General features: G+C 41.3%; 3 protein-coding genes across 7 annotated transcripts in view; 2 read left to right on the forward strand and 1 right to left on the reverse strand.

Annotated features, from left to right (window-relative positions):
* LNX2 (ligand of numb-protein X 2) overlaps nt 1-1,100 on the reverse strand; it is a 74,724-nt gene extending 73,624 nt beyond the window's left edge. Inside the window, exon 1 of one of the 3 annotated variants that reach the window (XM_010375083.2) lies at nt 898-1,100. The gene's annotated coding sequence lies outside the window, so the exon portion shown is untranslated. Of the gene's footprint in view, nt 1-540; nt 560-897 lie in introns of those variants that run through there. The other 2 variants (XM_030922023.1, XM_030922024.1) reach the window with 2 other exon arrangements.
* An 876-nt stretch (nt 1,101-1,976) lies between these two features.
* Nucleotides 1,977-3,950, forward strand: POLR1D (RNA polymerase I and III subunit D). The gene is made up of 2 exons (XM_010375080.2): nt 1,977-2,514; nt 3,373-3,950. The coding sequence occupies exons 1-2, from the start codon at nt 2,489-2,491 to the stop codon at nt 3,746-3,748; spliced, it is 402 nt and encodes a 133-aa protein (XP_010373382.1). The 5' UTR covers nt 1,977-2,488; the 3' UTR covers nt 3,749-3,950.
* The window catches only part of LOC104671572 (protein POLR1D), a 46,026-nt gene continuing 20,941 nt past the window's right edge, over nt 2,304-27,388 (forward strand). The window contains exons 1-2 of one of the 3 annotated variants that reach the window (XM_030922025.1): nt 2,376-2,514; nt 12,819-12,894. Coding sequence is in view for 1 of the 3 variants with exons in the window: in XM_010375081.2 (XP_010373383.1) it covers nt 2,489-2,514 (26 nt within the window). In the remaining 2 variants the exon portion in view is untranslated. Of the gene's footprint in view, nt 2,515-12,698; nt 12,718-12,818; nt 12,895-27,388 lie in introns of those variants that run through there. The other 2 variants (XM_030922026.1, XM_010375081.2) reach the window with 2 other exon arrangements.

The following is a 27,388-nucleotide window of genomic DNA, read 5'->3' on the forward strand; positions in this document are numbered from 1 at the left end:
AGAATGTGAAATTCTTAAAGGCAGTTCCAATAAGCTGGAGCTCACAAGTGTTCCTCCTCCTGCACCGCCACCGCTCTTCACTCAACTTTGTTTCTGATTTCTGTGATTTTAAAAAGGATAATGTATACAGCAAAGCTCATGCATAAGTGTACTTTAGCTCCTGGCACAAACGAACGTCTGGGTTCATAAACTCAACGTAAATTGAAATACTAGAAGAAACACTACATGAGTCAAAAGTCCTTGTTTAAAACGTGGCATAAAGCTTTGAAAAGCGAGTGATGTATTTCCTGAACGATGCTTTGTGTGCAACTGGTTCCAAATCAAGATTCATATTTTTAAATTACCCACTGGAATATGTCAAATCTATCTCCCACCCTCTCCAGCCTAAAGAGAAAGGTGAGAATTCACAGGCAACAGGCTAGGGCGGAGGGAACGATCTCTCCCTATCCCTTTGCAGAGGAACAAAACCCGATAAAGGCAGCTAGTGCCACTCGCATTGCCGACACCACACACACACACACAGGAAATTTAAACACTCACCCCACCTCTCCCTTCCCTTAAGAAGCAAACGACGCCAAGATCTGCACCGCGGTGGCCGGAACCAGCAAATGCTAACAGCCGGAGGCCTCCCGCCTCCAGGGCTCCTACAGGCGGCGGGCACCGGGCGCCGACTCTCCCTCCCCGACCAGCCCCACACCGGAGTCCACGCCAGCCCCGCAGCCCGGGCAAGCGAAGACAGCCGCGGACGACCAAAGCTCCGGGGCGAGCTGCGGCGCCGCTCCGGCCGCCTCCCGGGGCGCGGCGCTCCTCCACACCCAGCCGACGCCCGCACCTGAGGCGGCTGCTCGCAGCCGGCGAGAGGGCGCGCAGCGAGGCGGGCAGGGCAAAGTTACTCACTGGGAAAGCGCGGCTGCCCGGGCCGCGCACGGGCTCCTGGCGCCGCTGCCCGGCACCAGCTCCCGCTCTCCGCGGCCCGCTGAGGGAGCGGAGAGCCTGCCCGGCTCCGCTCCGCCGAGAATTGCCGCCGCCGCCACCGCGGATTTCCTGGCAAGAAGCAAACTCCAGCCAAGACTTCACTTCTCAACCGCCCCTGCTGCCTTCCCGGGGGCCAGCGCTAAGGCCGAGCGGCCCAACCCGCAGCCAGGCCAATCGGAGGTAGCACAGGGCGGGAGGTGGGCGGACCAGAGGGCGGCTCCACCTATCCGAGAGCTCGGGAGGCGGGCCAGAAGGGGCCCGTCACTCCTGGGTTAGAGTGAGACCACTCCGCCCTCGCCGCCCGCCTCCCCCACCCGCCCCGGGCTGTCCCCGCCGCCCGCCTGATTCCCCTGCGGAAGCCCCGGGGGCTAGGTGCCTGTGCGCACCCCGGGCCGCCGCCGGGAGTGGCACTGCTGGGGAAGGAGTGAACATTCAGAGGAATGGCGGGGCGGGGTCGGGGGAGTCTAGGAGAACAGGTGGCGCAGGGAAGCAGAAACGTAGTTGCGCAGGACAGCTGGAGTGGGGCAGGGTCGGGGCCGGCGGCTAGGGCAGAAGGGCCTATTCGAGAGGAAGCGCACCTGAGGGAGCGCGGCCAGGGACAGGACGCTGGAAGCTGGGCGGAGAGCGAGTCTGGGTGGCGAAAGGTTGCCGAGGCGGGGGCTGGGCACCTGGGAACAAAGGTGAGGGCGGGTTCCGCAGGTGAGGAGGTTTGAGGAGCCACAGCGGGTAAAGGGAAAAGGAAGTCCACGACGCGCTCTGGGGGGTAGAAGGAATCCTAGGACGAAAAGGATGAGGTGGGAAACAGTTTTTTCCCAAACTCTCACTCCCCCAAGAGAAAGACATTTCTTTCTTGCCCTTTTTTGACCCAGTTGAGAATGCAACTGCAAGGTCCCCGGTGAGACAAATACCGCCTTCAACCCTCGTATTCTGTCGTGACTCATCTTGCACGTGACCCCCTCCCTCGTCAAGGTGTGTTGACCGACTAGAGCCTAAGCCTGTCGTCCCACAAAAGGCCCGGGAGGGCCGGGGTCCCAGGAAGGGCCATCCTGGGTCAACACTGCCCCGGGGGGAGTCGGGCCTCTTTCGCCCTTGCCACTGGGAAGGGAAGTGATTTGGGGGCGGCAGGTAAGGCCCCGCTCCTTCGCCATCACCTGGGGAAAGGTACCAGGGTTGAGCTGGCGCGCCCGCAGGCCTGTCTGGGCCTCGGGGTAAAGCGGCGCTGGCTCCACCCCCTGCCCCTCCCGCCGTGAGTGGCCTCGCCTGGTCGCTCAGGTGAGCCGCCGGGCCGCGAGCCACCGCCCACCCCGTGTCGGGGCGGGGCCTGGGGGCGGAGCCTGATGCCCCGCCCCGCGGCTGGGCCCTGCCGCGCCGCTGCGGCTCCTCCTCCCTCCTTCCGTCCTCCCCGCCTTCCGTCGGTCTGTCCTTCCTTCCTGCTTCGCCTCCACGCCTCGCGCTATGGGACAGAACCCCCGATCCGGCAGCACCACCTGAGGATCCGGAAACAGCCCCAGCGATGGAAGAGGACCAGGAGCTGGAGAGGTAACGGCCGAGGAGGAGGCGGGCGGAGCGGGCCGCGCCCAAGGGGAGCGGGTGGCCGAGGGGCACGCTGCCCGGCCTGGCAGTCGGGGCCTGACTCGGGGCGTAGAGAAGAATCATGGAGAGAGTGGTGGGGAGGAGATATGAATGTTTCAATTGAGAGACTGAGAGGTGCGCTAGCTATTAAGGAGGGAAGACAAGTTGGGAGATCAGACTTAAGTATCCGAACTGCCCATCCCCGTTAGAACAGCAGCGTGTAAAATCACGGCCCAGGCCTCTGCTCCCTGAGGACGGTACTGGTGCCTCTGTCCCTGTAACTACGGCTCACGTTCCTTCTATGTACAGTCTGCTCCTAAAGCCACTCATCTGTGCACTGAGCTCTTTTTCTCCCTCCCGCTTGACTCCTGGACCTTCCATTCTCCTAGTTTCCTTCTCTTGCAAAATGGAAGCCGTAGTTGGGCCTGCACATTGATCATCTGTATCCTCTATTTTTATACTAGAGCAATCGGGATTTTTATGCCTTTCAACCCCCTTTTCATCCTCTAGCAGGACCAATCCTATTCTAATCCTATCCCTCGCTTGTGACTCTACCAAAGAATATTTTTGCAAACACTTAAGTTTGTGTTTTTCTAAGAAAACTCCCCTTGTGGCCAGTGTGGATGGTCAAATGGAGCAGGGAAAAACTGGAGGCAGTAAATTATTCATAGAGTTTGTGGAGGCAGGAAAATGAGAGGCGAATAATTCTATGTAGCTGGAGTAGATTAATAATAATGCGTTGCAATGTGATATAGTAAATGAAAGAAAGCTAGTTACAAAACAATATTCAGTATGATCTCATTTTTATAAAAAATATGTGTGTAGAAAAATATCTGGATTGAAGACCTCAATGGCTGAAGGCGAGAGGAAGACAGCCCTGGAAATGGTCCAGGCAGCTGGAACAGATAGACACTGTGTGACATTTGTATTGCACGAGGAAGACCATACCCTAGGAAATTCTCTACGTTACATGATCATGAAGAACCCGGAAGTGGAATTTTGTGGTTACACTACGACCCATCCTTCAGAGAGCAAAATTAATTTACGTATTCAGACTCGAGGTACCCTTCCAGCTGTTGAGCCATTTCAGAGAGGCCTGAATGAGCTCATGAGTGTCTGCCAACATGTGCTTGACAAGTTTGAGGCCAGCATAAAGGACTATAAGGATCAAAAAGCAAGCAGAAATGAATCCACATTCTAGTCCCTTATGCAGTATACAAGGAGAACTGTCCTCTAGGATATTCTCTTCCTGATGGCGCAGAACCCAGAATTAGAAGTTTGTGGTTACAGCATACTCTGTCCTTCAGAAAGGCGTGATTCTAGCTGTTGACCCCTCGCAGCTGTTGGAACCTCTGCAAAAACCTCTGTATTATTCTAATAAATTCCCTCTTTTATTTAAACTAGTTTGACTGGTTTCTGTTCCATGCAACCAAATGGTCCTTGAGGATGACTTTTTTTTTTTTTTAATTAAGCCAGCATTGAAAATGAGGAAACTGAGCATAGCAGAGACCTAGACAAGAACTGTGATCATGGGAATTAAAAGGAGTATGTATCCATGTCCATAGTTGGGGTGGTGGGAGTAAGGGAAGAGACAAAAACCATTACCCCAGTTAGACTGTTGTTAGTTTAAAAAAAGAAGGAAAGAAAATTGGGTTGGGGACTTGACTTCTTGCTAAACTTTTTGGCTTTTAAAGAATTGCATCATTTGCTGTGGTTGGTACACTGGGCAAGGGTGGGAATAATTTGAAAGAAGTGTGAGAATTCTGGTTTTACATGAGAGTTTTAAGGAGTAAGGCTCCATCTTTGAGCATTTACAGGAAATATACCAGTTTACTGCTTGAATTTCGGGATATTGATACTTAGTCATGATCTAAGTAAGGTAAGATGTTTTGATTATGTTACAGAAGGAGAAAATTGGGATGACCAGATAACATTTTCAGTCCTTAGGTAGGTATAGCCTAGGGTAATGTAGAAGAAGCCCTATTTGAGAGAAGGTAAAGCCAAGGAGAAGGAAAATTCCATGTAGGGGAAATGACTGTTTTGGAAAACACATATCCCATCCACCAGTGCTCTGTGCTTCGGGACCTTGTTTATGCTATCCCCACTTCCTGGGCCAGTCTTACTCCTGCCATACTAAGTCAAAGCTTATTATGTGTCAGGCCCCCCAGCCTAGTTTGGGTACTTCTTTGTGCTTTCATTACACCCTGTGTTTCCTGGCCTTGGTATTTACTATGCTGTTGGTAGTGCTTATTTACCCACTATACCAACTTGCAGGTCAACATGATTCTGGTACCTGGAACTCTGAATTCATGTAAGTAGTTATGGCATGCAGCTTTTCAGTCACTCAAACCTGACCTCTTACACTAGCCTGCTGTAGAGCCTGCATTTCCTATACTCAGTCAACTTCTTTAAAGATATTTCCATATTTTTGAGCACTAGTATGTTCCAGGCCTTGGGGATAGATATATAGGGATAGTGGATGAGACAGAGTAAGTCCTGTTCTCATAAAGCATGTGTTATAATAAGAGCCCCTTAAAAACAAAACAAAACAAAACAAAACAAAACAAAAAAAACATTGTAAGGCTCGCCATAGGGCTCACACCTGGGAAGCCAAGGTGGGAGGATCGCTTGAGCCCAGGAGACAAGCCTGGGCAACATAGGGAGTCCTTGTCTCTACAAAAAAATTTAAAAGCTATCCCGGCATGGTGACACATGCCTGTAGTCCCAGCTACTTGGGAAGCTGAGGCAAGAGGATATCTTGAACCCAGGAGGTTGAGGCTGCAATGAGCCATGACCACACCACTGCATTCCATCCTGGGTGACAGAGTGAGACCCTGTCTCAAAAAATATATATAAAATTAAAAACTTGTAATTCTGTGAAAGCAGCAAATGTAGGGTCAAGATAGAAAACATGAGAAAAGAATCTGCTTTAGGCATGGAAGTTAGGAAAGGTGTTCTAGAGATTACAGGAAGGGAGAGAGCTGGCTGTGTAAAAAGAGAAAATGCATTCTGGGGGTATAGCATGTGCAAAAGTCCTGAAGCAGAAAACTGGTGGCGTGAGGAACTGAAGATACTGAAAGAAGATTTGCATGTTTTTGTAGCACAGTAGACAAGGAGAAGGGCCTGTCCCTCTGGGGTCCATGGGAGGAAGAGACGGGGTAGTAGAGATTTTGGATTTTAAGCACAGTGGGAATGGTGTCTTCATTACTTTGATTACAGTGTGGGGGGAGATGAATTATAGGGAGGCTGGAGTAGTAGCAGAGAGAGACACTATAAAGAGTTGAAGTGGCCTAGAAGGGTAGAAGCTAATGATGGAGAAGAGAAGGTAGGTTTGAGGTATATTTTAGAATTTAATTGGCACAGAATTGGTACACCTCAGGAATTGAATGTGGAAGATGAAGAATCAAAGATGACTGCTGCCTAGCTTTAGGGCCGATTACTGAAATTGAAAAGCTTAAAATGGAAAATAGATTGGGAGGTGGAAAAGATGATAGGAATCAAAAGTTTCATTTTTGAACATTGTAAGCAGTGGCTATGTGAGTAGGAGATCGTGGAAGAGATCTAAGCTGGAGACAAATTTTGTGAGTCCTTGCCATAAAGATGACATAAATTGATTAAAAAAAAAAAAAAATAGAGGGTGACAAAGAAGTGGGCCCAGAACCAAGCCCTAGGCAACTTCAGTATTTAAAGTTTGGGTCAAAGAAGAGTTTTAAAGATAAGAGTATTTGTAAGTTTGGGTCAATGTGATGGTAGGAAAGTGCAAAAGTCGGGTGTGGAAGCCAAGGGTTTCAAATAGGGAATAGAAAAATGTCACCTGAAGTTAACATGGAGGTCACTAGGCAGTAGCAGCATCAGTTGACTGCCTAAGAGGAGTAAACATTACCACTCATACAGAGGAATGGCTTAGTTTGGTTTTCCAATAAAAGAATCACATGAAAACATTGGAAGAGGTGAGTTTAGGCGGGAGCAGGGATGTCATAGGGCAAGGATACAGAATATTCTTTTATGGTGATAGTAAGAAATTCTGGAAAGTCAATGTTTAAGGGCATTAGCCTTTGAACATAAAAGGAAGCTTAAAAAGGATGTGGAAAAGGATTAAAAACTTCTTTCCTCTCCCAAAACTTTGCCTGTGGGAATAGTAAACAGAATTACTTACATGGAGTTTAATTCCTCTGAACCAAGGCCTGTCAGGAGATGAAAACAAAGTTTAATTAGTGGACAGCAAGGTACAGACTGATGATAGCAGATGAAGTACAGTGGGAAACACACCCAGAGGCGACCGCTCACCACATCACGACTTCATTGCACCTAAAAGGATTTAGACTGATCATGTAGCATTCTGTCTTGAATCTCTTTAGGGTGGCCATAAACTCACAGGTTCGTACAAAACACCTGCAGAAGGCAGTTGGGTGAAGGGAAGAAACTGAGAACAGGGTAGGCAGGTTAACCAAGAGTCTTGTATATGTGAAAGGAATCTGCATAAAGTCTGTAGGGACCTGAGGGAAAGCTGAGTTGGTCCAAAAAGGACCAGGGAGACGAATGTGAATCATACTCATACGTACTGTGAAAAGTTAATCCGCATCTGATTTGCACTCCAATAACATTTCATTCTAAATAAACTCATGCCAGTGATCAAGATCAGAAGTTCTCTTCAGCTGTAAAGTACTATGACTTTTAAAAAGCCAATTATTAAATAATATTATATACCAAAAGCTTTTAATATATAGTAATTCTGAGTACTTGCTGGCACTTTCTATTTTCAAAGTACTTTACAAGCTAATTATGTATAAATTGCATATAGCTGTAACATCTAAGTACTCTAATTAGTTGGCATAATGCACAGGTTCACACAGAATCTCTAGAGATGGAAAGGTGTCTACATACAAAGTGGTCTCTTCAGTACTGACCCAAAGAGTATCTTGCGTCTCAAGAGACAGGAAAGCATATCAAGTTCCATGGCCTACCGCCCACCAGCCTTCTTTTAGTTGCCCTTCAACATATTATTCAGATTTTAGATGGTCTCCAGATCACTAGACAAACGTCATCTTTTTGGTTAGCGTTATTTAGAGTCATTCTTTGTAACAACCTTTAAACTGGGCTCTTGGAAGTTTACCCATCTGCTTTCAAGTACTTACTAAGACCCCCAAACCCAGCCTCTTTTTGCTCAAATTCTTAATGTTGCTATTTTATTTTGCTGCTTTATAAACTATCCTGGTACAGTTACTGTGTGTCTGTTTTATTTTTGTTTGTTTGTTTATTTTTTTCTCACTATGAAATTCTTCTCAAACTTGGATTATTAGATCTCTAGTTATTTAACTATACAGTAAGTATGTACCTAATAGTAGCACAGTCCTGAGAAATGGTGGAAATAAGAGACTATGATTCTGTCCTGAAAATCCTTCTGTGGTTTTGGAGAAGACAGACGAGAGCTGTATACATGAAAAAGAGAAACCAATTGTATTGACAATGAAGTGCCCGAATGTGCAGTGTAGAGTATTATGTGATGAATTCAGAATGGGATGGGTGAAGGGCACTACTGAAACTTCGATTCTTTCATGAGCACCCATTCTGTCAGCCAGTGAAGATGGCAAAAGAATTGGTGGCTTATAAAATATTAATAACAGGAATAAATGGTTTTCTTTTTCTCAGTGTAAGAGAGCTGGTAAAGATTCTTGAGCTAGAACTGCCATAAAGTTTTAATTTTTTGTTTTTTGTCCCATGCCCATGTGCAGAATGGGTAAGTGGAAGGAAACTGGAAGACAGCAGTGAGCTGGGGACATTTGTTGTAGTTCAGGTATAATGTAAGGATGGCATACTTGTAGGACAGGAGATAAAAGGATGGATACAAAACAAAAATGCTTAAACAAAAAAAGTAACTTAGAGACAGATTCTATAGAGGGGTAAGAGAAGAGTTGTAGATGACCCCAAAGGCCCCATATCCAGGTTCATTTACCCCTTTGTTTATCCTACCATTCCCTCACAACCAAAAACCGGTAAGGCAGGATTTATCCTTTCTTCTCCCCAACCTGTCCTTACTAATAGGAGTTAGTGGGTGCAACCACCCTTACCTCCTTCCCCAACCCAGATCAGAAGAATTCATGTCTTTTACAAGGATATGAATCCAGGGCTACCAATGTGAAAATTGAGAGTTGAGGGGAGGAGATCAGGGCAGTGAACAGCCTGGTTCTTGTGGTCTGCACTCACCAAGTTGCTTGCTTTACAGAGAATGTTTTCATTAATTCGTTCCATAAATATTGAGCACATACTACATGGAGGCACAGTTTAGGGGCCAGGATATGGCAGTGAACAAGTTGACCCACATGCAGTTTTTTTTTTTTCTGATGGCAGAGTCGGACAATAAAGAAACATGCAAACAAATTTAATTTCAGGTAGTAAAATAATGATGACACTGGAGAAGGAGAAGACACTGAGATTAAGTAGTTAAGGAAGGCCTTTCTGAGGAGGTGACATTTGAGCAGAGAAATACAGGAAGAGAGAGTCCAAGGATAAAAGAGAATGAGCCCAGAATTTTTTTAAAAACCTGAGCTTAGATTATTTAGCAATGAAAGCAAAATTATGAACCTTTCTAGAGGAATAAATTGTGTATTTCAGCCTTGTATGTGTTTGTAACTTTTATTAGTGCCTAAATTTATATCATCTGTCTTTAATCTGTATATGTATTTACCTAACAATTACAGTAAAGGATATGGAACTACTCTGTGGGAAGGAGGATATGTAGGATGTTGGAGGTGTTTTTGGTTGGCTGATATATGTATGTATATTGCAGGGCTTATTTTAATTGAATTTTTTTTTTTTTTTTTTAAGAAAAGTACACTTTTTTTTTCTTTTTTTGAGACAGTTGCACTGTTACCCAGACTGGAATGCAGTGGTGCAATCTCAACTCGCTGCAACCCTGACCTTCCAGGCTCAAGCAGTCCTCCTACCTCAGCCTCCTGAGTAGCTGAGACTACAGGCGTGTGCCACCATGCCTCACTGATTTTATTTTATTTTTTTGTGGAAACAGTCTCACTGTGTTGCCCAGGCTGGTCTCAAACTCCTAGACTCAAGTGATCCTCCCACCTCAGCCTCCCAAAGTGCTAGGATTATAGGCATGAGCCACTGTGCTCAGCCAAAATAGACCTTCTTTAGGAATAGAAGTTGATGTGTGTGGAATCCTGAATATCTTTTCAGTAAAAATAGGCATAGCAAACTGAGGCAATATAACATTGGAGTTAAGAGCTGTTGGACTCACAATGCCTGGGTTTTGATCCTGGCTGTAGACGTTAACCATGAGACCTTGGACATACTGTTTGATCTCTTTGTGCCTGAATTTCTTCTTCTGTAAATTGGGATAACAAGAATACCAATATAGGGCTGTTACAACTGTTAATTTAGATAATATTCAAAGTGCTCGGGACGGTACCTGAACCGTAAAGCATGCGCTCAATCAATGTTAGGTATTAGTGTTATTATTGTAATATCATTGATGTTGAGCAAGCTGGGTTGGTTTATATTCCTTCAAGGTGAAAACTTGGAAACAAAAAACCGTAGTAGCCTGTGTTGTTTTTTTGTCTTCTTCCGTCTATAATATGATTTGAGGACCCCTGTATGGAAGGTTATCAGTCTGTTAAAGCCATAGCTTTTAAGAAAAATACTTTAAAATAGCATTCTCATTAATAGGATATAAAAAAAAATCACAGACAAATTGTGTTTCTCCTCTTTGAAAAAAGAAATTAAGATTCTGATGGAACATTCATAATCTTCCTTAAGCCTTAAGATAAAGGTTAAGCAGAAAGCAAAACAAGTTCTATAACAGATGGATACCTGGCTTGGTGCCAGGTATCTGGACTATTGGTAGGAAGCCAGGGCTCAATCTAGGTCAGTTAGTGGTAAAAACTGCATTAAAAAGACTATATTTATTTATTTCTTGAGATGGAGTCTCACTCTGTTGGCCAGGCTGGAGTGCAGTGGTGCGATCTCAGCTCACTGCAACCTCCGCCTCCCAGGTTCAAGAGATTCTCTTGCCTCAGCCTCCCGAGTAGCTGGGACTACAGGCACCCACCACCACACTCAGCCAATTTTTGTATTTTTAAGTAGAGACGGGGTTTCACCATATTGGACAGGCTGGTCTCAAACTCCTGACCTCGTGATCTGCCTGCCTTGGCCTCCCAAAGTGCTGGGATAGTCACTGTGCCCAGCCTGATTTTTTTTTATCTAGTACTGTTTCTCCGTATATTCCCTGTTCATTACGCAAGGCACTTAGCATATCTCAAAAAGAAAAGCTACCTTGGTGCTTTTCTGAGTTTTACCTTCCTGACTTAAGTCAAACCTCAAAAAAATTATGAATAATGCTCCACCAATTCTATTAAAAGGACTCCAAGAGAAAATCCAACAGCCTGGAGCATCTAATCATGCAGAGACTGAACTAGTTGTCTTAAACAACAGCTTGGGGTTACAATTTTTGTTGTTGTTTTTTTCATGGGTGGGAGAGACTTTCTTTTTCTCTGCCGACCTCTCAAGGCAGTATTGTGTAGAGGCGAAGGGTAGGAACTCTGAAGTCAGAGGGCCTGTTGGCTCCACGCTTCCTATCTTATGAATGTGGGCAAGTGACTTAACCTTTCTGAGCCTCAGTTTCCTTACCTATAAAATTAGGCTAATAATAACATCTACTTCATAGGGCTATTGTGACAAATAAATGAAATAAAGCACTTAGCACAACTTCTAGTACACTTAAATACTCAAACATTAGCTATTGCTATTGATATATATGGTTGTTGTTTAAGCCAGTTAAACTAATGGTCTTCACAGTACAGATTGTGTTGTGTTATCCATAGGAGCCCTCCTGGCTGGCTTGCATGAGCTGCCTGCCTCCCCCACCTGCCCCACCCTGCTCTCTTCCCAAAGCATCACCCGTGACTGCCACACTGGCCTTCTCACTTCTTTTATTCATATAAGCCTAACATTGCCATTTCAGGGCCTTGGCACCTGCCCTTTACTTCCCGAACCTCTCTTCCCCTAAATCTTCACATGGCCTGTCTGTTTCCAAAGTCGTTTGCTCAGAGAGACCATCCTTGACTGGGTATTAGTCCATTGCTGCATAACAGATTATCCCAAAACTTAGTGGCTGAAAGCAACAAATACGTCTCAGTTTCTGTGGGTCAAGAATCTGGGTGGAGCTTAGCTGGGTGATTTTGACTCAGGGTCTCTGACAAGGCTGTAGTCAAGATGTCATCCAGGCTGCAGTCTTGAGGATTGCATGGGAGAGGATTTACCCACAAGCTCACTCATAGGGGGCTGCTTCATGCTGTGGCAGCTGGCTTCCCGCCAGAGCCAGGAAGACAGAGTTAGAACCCAAGACAGAAGCCAGTCTTTTTATGCCCTGCTTTCAGAAGTGGCATCCCATTGCCTCTGCTCTATTCTGTTGGTTAGACATGAATCGGTAAGTCCAGCCCACACTTAAGAGGAGGGGAGTACATGAGGGTCTGAATACTAGGAGGTGGGGATCCTTGGCACCATCTTAGCGGCTGCTTACCCATCCACCTTCTCTAAAGTGGCAGGCACATCCACATACAAACCTCCATCACTCTCTATTCCCATACCTTGCTATATTCCTTCATAGTACTTATTGTCAACTGACATTATATTATATATTTATATATTTATTGTCTAATTCCACTGGAAAAATGTCTCCTTGGTGACAAGGGCTTTGTTCTTGTTTGCTTCTGAACCCCGAGCACTTGAAACTGGGCACACAGTAGGCTTTCATTTATGTTTATTCAGAAAGTGAATGAATATATGCATGATTACATAGCAGTGTCAGAGTATGAGTGCCACAACAGGAAGAAGGACTGATGATTTATAATGACATTTTTTTGTATACTTGTCAGCTGACACTTGCAACTCAGAAAGCCACCACAGTAACAAGCTTCAAGAAGACAAAAAATTCTTGAGTGAGACAAGGAACCATGCCTATCCTGTGGCTTCAGTGGGAGGAGGAGCTGGGGGGAGGCATGGGTAAGCATCATAGAGAGCTTTGATAAAGGTGGTTATGCTTTATATTCTGTTTCATTTTTGTCTTCTCTTTGTCCTCAAGAGCCTCTAACATTACTATCTTCACCACCCTGATCCCATGCTTCATCCGTTATCTTGCCTCTCTATTGGTCTAAAAAGGTAGAGTATCTCCCACTTGAAGTTGATTGATGGACATTTTTACTTTGCAACAGCAGTATGGGCGAGTGATATGGATTTTCCTTGGGATCTTGTCCCCACAGAACTCTAGCAGAGGAAGAGTTTGAGGATTGTTGTTTTGAGTACCGTGAAGTGGAATTTAAAGGATTTGATTCCAAGGTATGCTGTCTTTTCAATTCCAAATAGTACACTCATTTCCTAACCAGCTGTCTCGTAAATCTATGCCATTTACTACAAATAGCATTGCTTTGGAAAAATAACAGAAGGCGCGCGTTTGTTTTTCCAGCAGCTATTTAAGGTCCATTTGTCTTCCCGGTACCAGGAGTGCAAAGATGAATCTCATTTCATGCCTGCCTTCACAGAGTTTGCAATCTGACTAGACCAAAGAGCTGTATAGTATTGCATTCCTGAAGGATAGGTGTCATTTCTTCTAACTCTTTTACCTCATTAAAATTGCAGCACCCCTCCCGCCCCCCCCAGCACTCCTACCTTGTAGTATTTTTTCTATAGCACTTACCTTACAATATATGAGATACATAATTTACCTATTTATTGTATTCATTCTGTATTGCCTTTCCCTCTACTCCTCAAACACACACACTGTAACATAAGCTCCGTGAGAGCAGAGATTTTTGTTTGAATGTTCACTGATGTATCCACAACCCCTGGAACAATGCCTGGCTTGCAGCAGGTGTTCAAAAAATGTTTATGAAATGATTGACTCTGTATTGTTTTTTCATTAAATACCCCAAGAGCTGAACTTGAATTTGAAAAGGGAAATAACTATTCTATAAGCTTCGAATTGAGAACGCCAAATTTGTGGTTGTGTGTCTTCAACTCCATAGTCTGTCACATGTAGATGACAAGAGACTGGGCCTGTCCAGGAGGAGTCAGATCTAGAGGTTCATTTAGGCAAAGGGTGACCAGAGCAGGCAAAGATTGAGTGCCAGAGGAGTAGCCTATGCAGTAGGAACCAAGCAGATCTGATAGATATTGCCAGGTAGATGACTCTAGAGGGGTCACCTCAGCTAAGAATTGGGCATGTTATTATACACTCCTAAGAAGGCAGAGCTTTGTATCTGCAAGGCCAAATTTGGCTGCAATGCATCTCACATTAAGTGAGAACTGACCCCCGCAAGGCGGACAATATTGGTTTTGTGAGCACCTGTTCTACCCATATACCTACTGTGTGATTTCAGATTTGGGGAATTCCCAGACCAATAATACTTCAAAAAAATCTAATAGGGTGAAAGGATGTGGGATTGCTTAAGTTTTATTTTGCGCTTACTTTGTGAAACGGACTTGCCCTCACTTCAGTGAAAAATTACCAGAAATCCCAGTCTTTATTTAGGTGACCTGAAGCACTTGGAGGACAAAACAAAGACTTAAAGCATTCAATAATTTGATATCTGTTGTGCCATTTTTATCTTGTTAGCTCCACAATGAATTGAACAGAGTCTTGGCCTTTTCCCTTGGGTCCTCATGAACATTTGTGTACAACTGTTAATAAATTACATGGGATCTAAGAATAAATTTTCATTGGAACTCTGATTTCAAGTGAAGGATCACCCAACATTGCGATCCCTCATCTAACATTATTTCAGATCCTGAGTTGCTTCTTTGCTCTGCATACTTAAACATAAGTCCTGGTGCTTAGAATACTTAACAAGGGGTTTTTGTTGCTGCTGTTTCCAAAAGTGATTAATATAAAATTGGTAATGTAAAATTAATATAAGCTTCTTTTATCACTTCATTCCCTGAAGATGAGGAGTAAAAGAGTACCATCATCATCTTCTTGTCAAAGTAAATGAGTTGGATTTATATTATTTATCAGACTTTGTAATTAAAGCCGCCTAGATTTGATACTACAGTTTTATTTCTGCTTTTTGTTTATTGGTTTGTTTACATGGGGAAGATTGCAGTTTGTCCTTAAATGGATGGAAAATATTAGGGATTCTAGGGGCTTATGATTAGAAACTTATGATTAGTGTTTTTATATGGCAGAGATTACACTTTGTCCTTAAATGGTTGGAAAACATAAAGGATTCTAGGGGTTTATGATTAGGAACTGTTGTGCTGAAAATGTCTGTCTTTAGAAGTGTTAGCTTACAGGTGTGTCACTGTCTTCTGCCCAGACTTGTAGCAAGCAAGCAGAGGATTCCCTTCCTATTTGCTTGTTCTAATAAGTTGGTCCCCATTGGAGAGCAATGAAAGATCAGAACAAGCCAGAACATGAGGAAGCCAACTAGGCTTATTCCTGGCCAAAAGCAGACAGTCTAACAGACACGTAACTGTGACTGTAAAGTAAGAAGACTGATTTGCCTCACCAGGTAGGAAAACCAGTTTAATCCTCCTTCAAGGCAGATAGTGTCTTTTCCCCTTTATAGAAAACAACCGAGACCTGGGGAAGTTAGGTAACCAGCCTAAGGTTATATGACTAGTAATTAGATAGGAACCCAGGATGGCCTGACTCCATAGACTGCTTTTTTTTGACACATGGTCTCACTCTGTCACCCAGGCTGGAGTGCAGTGGGGTGACCTTGACTCACTGCAGCCTTGACCTCCTGGGCTCAAGCAATCCTCCTACCTCAGCGTCCTGAGTAGCTGGGACCATAGGTGCAAGCCACCAAGCCTGGCTAATTTTTGTATTTTTTGTAGAGATGGGGTTTTGCCATGTTGCCCAGCCTGGTCTTGAACTCTGAGCTCAAGCTATCCACCTGCCTTGGCCTCTCAAAGTGCTGGGATTAGTCATGAGCCACCACTCCTGACCAAACTCATCTTTTAATGGGCATGACGTCATTGATGTTACCTGCCTTGGACTCACATGAAGATAACAGCTTTGCCAGAGCATATGCTCCAAGGAGTTCAGTTTAAGAGACAAAATTGTTGGCCTAGCTGAAACATGTTGGAAATGGAACTGTTCTCTGTAAATTTTAAATGTGAAAAGAATCAAATGAATGAGAGAGTAACTTGTTAAGAACCCAAATAAAGGTTTACTGGTAATATTTAGTTTGTGAAAATACCATTTTTCATATTATTAAACCTTATTAGCATTATCTTTAAATATGTTCATTTTACAAAAAAACTAGCCGGGCGAGATGGCGGGCGCCTGTAGTCCCAGCTACTTGGGAGGCTGAGGCAGGAGAATGGTGTAAACCCGGAGGCGGAGCTTGCAGTGAGCCGAGATCGCGCCACTGCACTCCAGCCTGGGCGACAGAGCTAGACTCCGTCTCAAAAAAAAAAAAAAAATGTTCATTTTAACTTTTTCATCTATATTGTGCCAAAGCAGCACTTGATCATCCTCAAAATATAGAAACTATTATTCACGGATTGAATGAAATAAGGGTATGTGTTATTTGACAGAACTCTGGATATGAAGTTAGAAAGCTCTGGGGTGGAGTCAGCTGTGTCCCTTACTGGTTGACCTCAGATAAGGCAGTCTCCCTGAGACTTGGTTGCTTAACCAACAAAAAGGAAACAGGAACTTTAAGGGTTCGTCTCAGCCTCGGTGAGGTAATATATATTATTCTGTAAGTTGCTGTGCACATGATATTTTAGTTAACATACATAACTATGAATAGTATATCTGTGATTACTATTGAAATTATAACTGTAAAATGATTATTTTAAAAAATTCTTAAAATAACTTAGATTTGTTCAGTGCTTTATAGTTACAAAGTAACTATATATAAATTATATTAAATATATATATTTTTATATGTATATATATAAATTATATTTAATCTGCCTAAGAATATTGAAAAGTTAGTAGAAATATCTTCATTTTAATCACAGAGCTCTGTGACCTTGAATATCACAGAATCACAGAGCTAGTAGGTGCAGAACTGGGACTCATTTTCTCACTGCTGTAGTGTGGCTGCTTTCTTATTCTCTGAAGGTTACTTGATGGTGTCCTAGATTTAAAATTATAAAAGAAGAACTGCATAATCAGTCTTCTAAAAGCATTGAGAGGTGTTTTAGGGATTATATAAAGATAGAACAGTTACTGAGTAAGTCTATTCAGTCTGGATTTTTCAGGTAAGAAATTCTGCTCTGAAGCTTGTGTGTTGCAGATCACAATAATCATAGACACATCACCTAGCATTGGATAGTGTTAGTGTTGGTCCTTACAGTGTTGTCCTCTAAAGGTAATGATCCTGGGCTAAAATATTATAATTGTAATCTGTCTCATCATTTCTCCCTAGGGTGGCCATACATGCCATCTAGGCTTTGAGAGGAAAAAAATAAATATAGGTAATTTTGAGTTAAATTTTCAAAAACCAGGTATTATTTAGTGTTAGGCAAGTTGTTAACTTCTCTAAACCATAATTTCCTTGGCTTTATATCACAAAGTTAAACCAGATGGCCTCTAACATTTGAGAAACTTTTCCCTTATATTTTTTAATAATATAGATTGTATTTAATGGATCTTTACCTGAACATTTTGGTTCAGGTGATTAAAATGAAAATTATAGCAAAAAGATCCTTGAAACTTTTCTAAAAACACTGGGCATATAGGAATTAATATAGTATATGTCCCAATTTCTATCAAGCAAACAGTAAGAGAGAACTGTAAATTTAGGGGTCTAATATTTCAAATGACATGTGAAAGTATGGTCCCAAGCATTTGTACTGAAAATGCAGTGCCCCTTTTTTGGTAAGCGTTAAGAGTGTATTAGACTTTGGGAGGAAGCCAAATTATGCTGTTTGGATAATCAGCATGATCTGTCTCTCAGAATTTTCCCCTGCAGTCTCAATTGGGTACCTATTCTATTTTTAACTTAGTTCTAAACTCTTTGTTAGCATTGCTCCATCCAGTTAAACTGCAGCTGCTGTTCCATTCCCTAAGGATTGTTTATGTTTCAGTGGATGAGATGGTCCTAATATATACGGCTACTTAAAGTATAGTTTTAATTCAGGGACAAGAAAATATTGTGTTTTAAGTTTTTGGTATTTTATAAAACAATGCATAAACATTGGCTCTAGAACATGCTTTCACGTTTTCCTTGTTGGTTATATCATCACATATAATTTATAAGTCTCTGAATGATAAAGTGTGGTTTGCTGGGTTTTGGTTATCTTGCAGCTGGTTTCTGATGCCAAAATCATCGATTATATTACTCTCTGTGGTTTCTTTCTTTTGGCAGCTGATGTGTTGTTGGTATGATAAGTGGTATGATATAAAGGTAAAGGTTGGATTAATCGTAATGGAATTTTCCATGCCTTGGGTTTTTCTCCTATAGAGATTAGTCTCCATGAGCTGCTTCCTTCCTTTCAGTTAATCTCTGCAGCCTTTCTAGTGGTTCCTCCTGTGCTGTTGAATTCAGCATCTGTAAGAATGTGTTTGCATTGTACCAGAGCTCTACAACTTTGGCCAGCTAAGAAGGAAGCATCTCTGGGATCTTTGAATGTCAATATAAAACCTTATTTGCACAGTTGTGCAGTTTTGGCCGACTTGTTCAGTGGATCATCTAAGTTCATCACTGAACTTTTGTAAACATTTTCCTTAAAGGGATGCTGCTCTCAAAGTTAGGTTTATGTGTATGTTTAACCGCTTAACTCTATTAATTACTCCTTTATATAAATATAGAGTTTTCCCCCAAAACACATGTATATATGTTAACTAAGTTTTTTAAATTGTAAAATGGGATTTAAAATTACCTTGTCCTACTTAATTTCATAGCTGTATAAATTGGCACCAGAAAAACAACTTGAAACTTAACGGTGCAGGGTTTAAAGAGTTAAGAATTTAAAGGCCGGGCGCGATGGCTCAAGCCTGTAATCCCAGCACTTTGGGAGGCCGAGACGGGCGGATCACGAGGTCAGGAAATCAAGACCATCCTGGCTAACACGGTGAAACCCCGTCTCTACTAAAAAAAACAAAAAACTAGCCGGGCGAGGTGGCGGGCGCCTGTATTCCCAGCTACTCGGGAGGCTGAGACAGGAGAATGGCGTAAACCCAGGTGTCGGAGCTTGCAGTGAGCTGAGATCCGGCCACTGCACTCCAGCCTGGGCGACAGAGCGAGACTCTATCTCAAAAAAAAAAAAAAAAAAAGTTAAGAATTTACCGGTGGGTTTTAATACATTAATTTTTTTTTTTTTTTTCTTTTTAGAGATAGGATCTTGCTATGTTGACCAGGCTGGCCTCAAACTTTTGAGATCAAGTGATCCTCCCACATCAGCCTCCTGAGTAGCTGGGACTACAAGCATGTGCCACCACACTGGCAAAATTTTTTTGTGTGTAGTATATTTTTGTAGTTAATTATTGATGTAGAAAATACTGTCTATGTATATATGTACTATTTTTTCAAAACCTCTCCCTGCCAGTATGTGGAGGAAACTACCATATCCCTCAAAGCCATGTTTGATGCCTAGAGTGTGAAAGACAGAAAATGCCTGGTGATCAAGATGAGGCCTGGTCTGGCAGTCCCCAGGCAGGCGGAAGGCACAATCACTCTAGAGTGGGCTACACCCTCTATTTCACTGGCTCTTCATCACCTCTTGCCTCTAAGGCAGGACTCTGCCTTGCACTTAGCGGCCGCAGGGCTGTCACTGAACCTGTGATGTTATCTATGGAGTGCAGGCTTTCTCTTCTTCCCATCTCATTGTGTATTGCTGGATTTCTAAGAATTAGAAGTATACGTATGTTTTCTTCCTGGGGTTAAAAATGACTTTATTCAGATGACGACAGGTAAATTATTTTATCTTGAAATAGCATTTTCAAGGGACGAATTGCTAAGTGTGTTTTTAAATGAAAACACTTTAAAGAGCATGAAGTGATGAGATGCCGAAGTCCTACACATTCTAGAACTTTCTTTTATGTTTTTTTTTCTATTCCTTGCTCTTAACTCTTGAGTATAATTTATAATCATTTGATGAATCAGAAACTGAAATCTACAATTGGTGGACAGCTTGTTTTCTTGCAGATTACTGCAGCCTTGACACACTGAAGAAAATAGCTTCAGCAGGCTGACCAGACTTTCTGCTGAATAGGCCATCCTCAGGGCTGAGATCCAAGAACTCTGAGGTATTGTTTAGGACAGACTACAGAGAACTGCAGATGATTTGTATAAAATAAAGCTCTTTTAGGATTAAGAGAGTGATTTACAGACCACGCTTTTGGTGAGGTGGTTTTTCTGGTATGTGGTGTGTTTATCAAAGAACAGTACACCTACCAAAATTCTCCCTCATTTAAAAAAAAAAAACTGTAGAGGCAAACTTTAGAGGCTTGTATTGTATTTTGTACAACTTCTGTGATATTTTTCCTGTCTACATTTTGAACAGCTGTTTGATGAGAGTCTGAATTTTATTTTTTATTTCTACTTTTTGGTCTTCTGCCATTTTTCCTATCCTTTACTAAATTCAAGCAGCTGCCATATTAGCTTTTCTTTGCTGGATATTGGCTCTCTTCCACACCTATCTTTCTAGACTTTAAATCCCTTTTTCTTTTGTAGTTTTGTTTTCATCAGTTTTGTTTTCGAGAGCATCTGTTATCTTAAAGAGATAACAAAATACATTTTACTGAGTAAAAGAACTCAAGAATTATTTGACCTTATATTCTCTGTGTGGATTTTTCCCCCAACTAATATTTCAGAAGAGCGTAGACTGTAATATTTTTAAACCTAACATTTGACCTATCAACAGATCTGCTCTTCCTGTTATTGTATTGTCCATGGGCTTTTCTATTCAGAGTTTACTATTTCCTAATTAACCCTATCACCACCACCCCACAAAGTTACTTTCAGTAAGAGATGCTTTTCTTCATAGCTCATATAAAAATTTACCATGGCACATTTACTCAGGTTTTATAATATGAATTGAAAAAGAATCACTGTATTTTCTGTATCAGGATTTAAGAATAAATATTTATTAAAATACGTGCTGCTTTGAAAATGAAGTCAGTAGACCCTATAGTGAAGTAGGTGTCTTATGAACTGAGAAATAAGTTTTCCCTAGGAGCTAAATGTTAAGAATTAACCCTCATTTTAACCAAAGAAGTGATCTGTCTGTAATAGTAATCCACTCTCAGTGGCCATCTATAAATGGGTAGATGCAGATTTGAGAATGTTGATGTCTAGGTGAGGGGACTTGAGTTTTGTCTTTGCCAGAGCCGTTCTTGTCATGATAAGCACCATTAAATATTGCTGCTCGACTTGCCCCTCTCACTAGACTGAGCTTCTTGAGGACTAGGATCATGCTTGTAATAGAGCTGTAGTGTAAGGGTTAGGATCCTGGGGCCTAGAGTCAGATTGCCTGGGTTCACATCCCAGGCCCTATCATTTATTGGCTATTACGTCCTTAGGTAAGTTTCTTGACCTTATTTTCTCCTTATTTCCTTAGCTATGAAACAGGAGCTACATAAGTTGTGAGGATTAGCTGTAAGGTAAATGGTACATAAGTACTGTTACCATTATAATTTTTCATCATGTCCCAGTGGTGCATGTTAAATGCATATTAGAACTGTATTCAAAGGAGAATTGCCTGGACCCTGGATGAGGAGAGCAGCCCTATATATCACAAATGCATAGATGCCTCTGTCAGTGGAGATCCAGTGCTCAATACAATTCATAACCCAGGAAACACCCTCCTCATGTTTTGACCTGTATCCTTGAATGAAAGGAAACTGTTTAAATATGTGAAGATTGTACCAATGTTGTCTTTCCAGTGGACACTACTTTAGAGTATGGAAAGGTTTTGAGCTGCAGAAAAGTTAAAAAGAGAAAAGACATTAACTTGTCAAATCCTTCATCTTGGCATGAATGCAATAGATCCTTCACTAAGAAAATATTGTTTCCCACTAGTGCTAAGCTTCCATTTTCCTGCTTGTCATGGTATTTCATTTCATGGTTCTGAAAATACTCATGATTTAATACAGTACTTGAAACAGTTGCACTTGGAAACTGAGTAACATTTTACAATCTTAAATCATATTACTCTTATGTTTGTTTATGTGTAGGTCTATGTGGAAATACAAGAAATTTGACACTGATTCGTAGATCATTTTATTATTTTACATTTTGTTTTTCAATACCTTTCGACTATTATGGTTTATAGAACATATAACCTTCCCTCAGTATCCCTGGGGGATTGCTTCCAGGACCCCCATGGATACCAAAACCCACAGATGCTCAAGTCGCTGATATAAAATGGCATAATATTTGCATATAACCTACATGCCTCTTCCTCTATACTTTAAATCATCTCTAGATTGCCTGTAACCTAAGTAATCTATTATTACTAATATTACATTGTACTAGGTATAATCTTGTATTATCTAGTACAATGTAAATTCTATGTAAATAGCTCTTATTCCGTATTGGTTTTTATTTGTGTTATTTTCATTATATTTTTTTTTTTGCTTCTTTAAAAAAAAACTTTCAATCCATGTTTGGTTGAATCCACAGATACAGAGGGCCGACTGTATACTCTTATGCTTACAAAAAATGGGGCACTGCATTTTCAATACAAATGCCTGGGACCATACTTTCACATCTCATGAGAAATACCGAATTCCTAAATTCACAATTCTATCTTAGCGTTTGCTTGACAGCAATTGGGCCATATGCTAAACTTCTGTATTAATTCCTACACATCCAGTGTTTCTATATAAGCCCCAAGTCAAAGTATTTACAAGGCTCTTTTTCCTATAATTTGCAAGGAATGAAACCACTTTTAATTTATGTGAAAATCTTGATTATAACAATATAATTAGGGACTTTATTAAGATCAGTGCAAGAAAATAAGCTTCATGGAATATATGCGGAATATTTCTGCCTTTCCACATTAATCCAAATATTACCGACTCATTAACAGAATAATCAGTGTGTGCAGTAAGTTAATTCTGTTGTTTGATACTTAGCTGACTTTCAGCCAGTTCAAAAATGGGCCTATAAGAAAGGAGCAGTTACATCTATCGATGTGGAGCAAACAGGGAGATTGGGAAAGGCTTGGTGGAGAGGGTAATGTCAGACCTGAGTGTCTGGTGTAAAGGTTGTGAGTGGAGAGTGATTTGGACAGAGGGCATAGCCCAGGCATAACCCCATGCATGTAACAGCAAATGTAGTGTCTAAGCCATGTTAGGCCTCTGGACTGTCAGAGCCAAGGCCCTAGATGTGGTGATCCCAAAGGGCATCTGTGTGGCAAAGCCTTGCAGAGACAGGCTAGTAGCCCTCCTGTGACATCTCACCCTCTCTGTACTGGCATCCTCCACTCCAACATTAGGCACTGTCACCTCAAAACACAATTAGGATCTCCACTAAGAAATGGAGTTCAGAAGATGTTAACATGTGTGAGTGAAGTGGGATTTGCCCACTTATAATATAATGAAGCAAAAGAATAATATTGGAAGCTAAACAAAGGCCATTTATCACTAATCAGTAGCTCACTAAAGGGAAAAGTGTTTTCTAGATCTGAAACTTCGCTGAGATTTTCAGGCAGCCCTAAAGGATCAAAGTCCTCAATCCTGACAGGAAAGATTCCAGCTGTGCCTCATTCTGTGTCCTTGGCCAGTGTCTGTGGTTTCCCAGTGTGCCCTAATGGTTGATGACACTAAGGATACGTGTTGCTGTTGTTCCCCTGTTCGTTTGGCCACTAGAGGGGATTGCTCCCTCAAGAGCCTGAAGCTATTCATTTTTTTATTACATTTATTTGCCCAGTGACATACTATCTTTTTCTCTTTTATCTTCTTTTCACCTCCTTTGTCTTTCCTCTTCTTCCATCTCACCCATCATCATCTATTCTGTCTACAGATGGAGTATTTTTATTTTTAAATCCTTGCATTTGTATCATGTCCCACACGTACCCAGAACCCATTTATTCCCCAGATCTTAACTTAGTACCTACCATGTGCCAGGTATTGAGAAAACTAGGTTGAAAAAGACAAGTTCTGAGATCTTTAGGAGTGTAATCAAGTAAAACATAGCTATCATAGTTCTTCTGCTTCTTATAAAATACAGAACACTTGGATCCAAATCAAATATTTCATTTTATCCTCATAACAACCCTGTGAGGTAATTATTATCATCATTGCAAAAAGCAATCTGCAGTATTTTTGTCTTATTTTTCCACCATTGCTTAAAATACCACTTTCTTCTATCTTTAGTTCATGTGGGCATGAAATCAACAAAGGATCTCATTAATCTTCCTTTCAAACTCACGTTCTTCTATCACTTTCCAGTCTTTTGCCAGCATAAGTTCTTCTTGAAACTTCAGCACCTTTTCTCATGACTGTTTGTTATTTTAGAGATGAATATTGGAACTCCCTCCTCACATTCTCCTAGATAATCCAATATTTGTTTTTAAAGTACGTATATAGCTCTTTATTTTATATGCAGTCCCTAATAGCCTCTTCAGGGAAGAGCCTTGCTCACCGTATAAATCACAGTACCTTGTATTTAGCAAGTGCGTAATATAGATTAGCCAAATTTAACAAAATGTACAGATTAATTTATTGTGCCTCTAGTTTATGTCTGAAAAATTCTTTTCCTTTCCCAAATGACCTCAGTGTTCCTATTGAGTTTTACCTTGTGTTTAAAAACGCTTTTTACAATTTGAATTTTTTTTACCTTTCTTTAGAGCTTATACATGACCCCAGACAATTTAATATTTTACTGAAATTAAATAAGGATATTTCTAAATTTTTGCCTGTGTCTGTAGTCAAAATACTAAGTCATAAAGAACCCAAACTTTGTCCTGTGGTTTCTACAGATCCCTATGACTACTAAACCACTAGTTACTACTGGCAATATGAACCCATAGCAGTTGTTTGCAGATGTTCAGAGTGATCTGATCATCTGTCCATATTTTTTTTATCAATGATCTGACATCAAAGCTTTACCGAAGATCAAGTAGATAGTTCCATTTTTCTCTCTAAGCTTTATTACTCCATTATGGGAAGAAATTTAGATTGCCATCGTAAGGTTTCTTTTACATGTATGTGGATGACTCCACAAGTATAAACATGTTTGCCTTCAGCACTGATAATGTGTTGGGCCTTTTAGATAACTTCCCAGTCAACAGCAGCAAATGATGCTATACTCATTTCTGCCAATTTTCTAAGAAGTCTGTATTCTTGTCACCAAGTCGTGCTTGTTTGAACACACTCAAGAAAAGAATAGTCCTATTAAACAATGTATTGCCTTTTTTGAACCTGTTTTTCTGTCCATCATTTGACAGATACTGTACTATACAGTTAGCTAATCAAAGGTGACTTTTTAAAGACTGAGAGAGACACAAATGAGGAAAGCTTCCAACGTTCAGCCTTGTGTTCCTAGCTTTCCTTCACCATCGCAGGAAGAGGCCTGTAGCTCCCTCTGACTGACTCCATCATTTCTGAGCAGTTATTTGAGATTTAGCTTCTCTGATTTTATTCCTTTAAAATTCCCGTTTTCCTACTTTATGGTTTAATTTATTCCTCTCAATTTCTGGTGCTTTATTTCAGTTGCCTTCAATTTCTTGCTACCCCTTCTGTATACTGGAACAGTTAACCCTCAGTTGATTAAAGTGATTAAAAAGAAACAGACCCAGATAACTCAAAACTAGTTTGTTTGACTTTGGATTTTAAGATGATTTTGTACCAGATTTGCATTCCCACTTGGGTTTTATTTAAGCTGCTATTATGATCAGTTGACATTCCTTAAGCATGTACCAGCTGGCTAATGGAGTGAACAGGCAGGCCTGAGGAAGCTATGCTAGGATGGAAAATTGGCTGGAGATAATACACACACGGATCATTGAAAATTGATTGTGGTTTGTTCCTGTGCCCAGAAAACCGTCTGCTTAATGACTCAGCTCTCTTGGGTCTCCATGGAACTTAGGATTCTAATATAATTAATTGGTTTTACAAAGAAACCTTCAAGATATTGAAAAGAACCAAGTATAAAAACTAGCATACCAAGAACTGTTTATGTCTGAATAATTTTTTAATGGTTCAAGTTCTGTATGTACTTAGTACTTATATATTCTCCTATTTGCTTTTCCTGTATTTTAATTAGTTTACACTTCTTTCATCATCTCATTAAAAACTGTCTTGTTTCATGCATGTTGATGTTTCATAATCTTTGATAATTTAAGTATTTTGCCTCTGTGATAATGTAGAATAGAAACTGGATTTATAATTTCCTTACCCAATAATTCATTAATGAGATTTCTCGAGGAAACAACAGAGGCTACAGTAATGGGGTAGTTGCTGACTTTTTCCCCTTAATTTTGAAGGTAGTGACACTGTTTTAAGGTTGGGATACTTGATTGCTAGAAATTGTTGTTTTCTTCTTTGAAAGTAAAGCTCTGTAGAGGGAGCTTATGCAGGAGAATTTTGGGTGGGAAGTAGCGAATGCTCAACATTCTTAGGACAAAATAGTGATCAGTCAGTCCTCCTTCATTCCTTCCGCCTCTCCAATATCAGCCTATTTCCCAGTTCTCTTTGAATAAATGCAGTAGTGGCACTCTGTTAGGCCTTTTTTCCCCCATTTATTTTAATTTTTGCCTTTTAATGATAAACAATTTCTCCAGGATTTGCTGTGCAGATATTTGTGGAGGAGATAGTCTAATAGAAGGATCAGATGATACCTAGCCTTAAAAACAGAGGTTGGGTTTTGTTTGCTTTGTTCCTCTTCCTCATTGCCCTTCTCTCTGATCGTTAGCAGTGTTACTTGGGCAAGTTAGTCAATGTCTCTGAATATCACTTTCCACATCTGCAAACTGGTGGTAATAACTATGTTATCATGTTTATATAGTATAGTACTTGGTATACTTAAAGCTCTATGTCAACATTAGTTGTTGTTAAACCAATTGCAGATACCTAACTTGGGTAGATCCAAACCATGGGAATGGGTCACTCTGCACCACTTTGACTGTGGACAGCAGCTAAGCCCCCTTTACCAATGGGAACAAGGTAGACCAGCTGACTGAGTGTCCTTCCACCAGTCTCTACTCCTCTTTTATGGTCTTTCATCCTTGGTAAATTTGTTTTACCGCAGGCAGTCTTTCTCATACACATACCTTCTTTTCTCTTTGATTGTACTCGTAAACCAGAAGGCATCCTTAAGCGTGCCAGGTAAAATTAATAACAGTGCTAGAGACGATTTTAAGTAGAATCAAAACTAAAGAAGAGTCACTGTCAAACTTCAAGCTCTTGAAAGCACCTAGAATATGCCTTCAGGGTCTCTGCAAGAATCTTTACTGAGTACCTTCTGCAGATGTATAGCATTTCAGCTGGATTCTGACTCAAGTAAGCTTCTGTAGTCTGGTCCAGAAAGCTAGGCAAACATTTTAACATAGTTTTTATGGGAAAATAGATCCTAGTTTATTTGTAACTGATACATATTTTGTTCATAGTTGGGGAACTGCCCCCAAAAGTTTTTTTCCCAATTATTTTTAACCATTTCTTTTGACAGAAGGAGAGCACATAGGTGGATCTAGGTATGATTTATCTGTTTTTGTTTTAAAACTACCACACTAATTTATGGGAAAGGAAGAGGCATATTTGGAATATGTATACCCTTTAATTTTTTTACTTAAATCTATAAGGGTGAAAAAGGATCTCGGTTTGGAATTAGGATAAATTTTGATTGAACTACTGTAAGAGACAAAGTCCCCAGATCATTTCAGCAGGCCATATCATTATTCTAAAGAACTGGAAGAAGCAGCATATGTG

This window comes from Rhinopithecus roxellana, chromosome 18 (assembly GCF_007565055.1).
Source record: "Rhinopithecus roxellana isolate Shanxi Qingling chromosome 18, ASM756505v1, whole genome shotgun sequence".
Lineage (NCBI taxonomy): Eukaryota > Metazoa > Chordata > Mammalia > Primates > Cercopithecidae > Rhinopithecus > Rhinopithecus roxellana.